At 25.8% G+C, this 968-nt stretch overlaps 1 protein-coding gene across 1 annotated transcript in view; it reads left to right on the top strand.

Moving 5' to 3' along the window:
* Positions 1 to 764, top strand: part of LOC103309310 (piggyBac transposable element-derived protein 4-like) — a 2,727-nt gene extending 1,963 nt beyond the window's left edge. The window contains exon 3 of the mRNA XM_016804026.2: positions 1 to 764. Coding sequence (XP_016659515.1) covers positions 1 to 702 — 702 coding nt within the window. The 3' untranslated portion in view covers positions 703 to 764.
* The last annotated feature ends 204 nt before the right edge of the window (positions 765 to 968 follow it).

Here is a 968-nt window from a genome sequence, read left to right as displayed (position 1 = left end):
GATCATAATACTCATATTGTAGGCACTTTGAGGAAAAATGTAAAAAATTGTCCTAAAGATATTATGAATGCAAAACTACAAAGAGGAGATATAGTTGGCAAAGAAAATGTTCATGGTGTTGTAGTTAGTAACTGGAAAGATAAACGAGATGTAAGGTTTTTATCTACAAAACATGGGATTGATATTGTAAATACTGGTAAGAAAAATAGAAAGGGCGAAGATATAAAAAAACCTGAAGCTGTTATATTTTACAATAAAAATAAACAGGGTATTGATTTATCGGATCAAATGTCTAGTTACTTTAGTCCCCTCAGGAAAACAATAAGATGGTATCATAAATTGGCATTTCAATTACTATTAGGTACTGCAGTCACTAATGCATTAGTTGTATATAAAGAAATTACTCATAAGCAGATACAAATATCAGAATTTAGACAAGAACTTATAAAGGAGTTATTAGACAATACAATACAAAGTTCACCTTCGTCTAGTTCTAAGAAACATAAATTAGTTTGTGAAACTGAGACAACGAATAACAGAAAAAAACGTCGTAGATGCAATAAGTGTTATGTAAATCTTAGTAAAGAGTTTGGGAGGGTACACGCACAAAAAAAATGCAAACAAGTAAGCACATACTGTGTTACTTGTGAAAGTAAACCTTTTTTTTGTATTGAGTGTTTTCAAAACTTCCATTCTAAGTAGGTAATATACACAATTTAAACACCATGTATAATTTTTTTTGAAGTGTTATTAAACTAAATATTTCTAAAAAAGTGAATTTTATTTTATTCTAAAATAAAAAAACCTTAACGTTATACTAAAACTGTAATTTTTATTATAAACTCAAAGACTGAGATAATAATTATTTTTTATATTATTACATTATTAAAATTTATTTCATTTGTTCTTAATTTTTATACTTATAATGTTATGTTATGTTATTTACTTTTTTTTTGTATTAAAATTAT

The sequence above is a fragment of the Acyrthosiphon pisum genome, chromosome X, assembly GCF_005508785.2.
Source record: "Acyrthosiphon pisum isolate AL4f chromosome X, pea_aphid_22Mar2018_4r6ur, whole genome shotgun sequence".
In the NCBI taxonomy this organism is placed as follows: domain Eukaryota; kingdom Metazoa; phylum Arthropoda; class Insecta; order Hemiptera; family Aphididae; genus Acyrthosiphon; species Acyrthosiphon pisum.
This window is presented reverse-complemented; position numbering and strand designations above follow the sequence as displayed.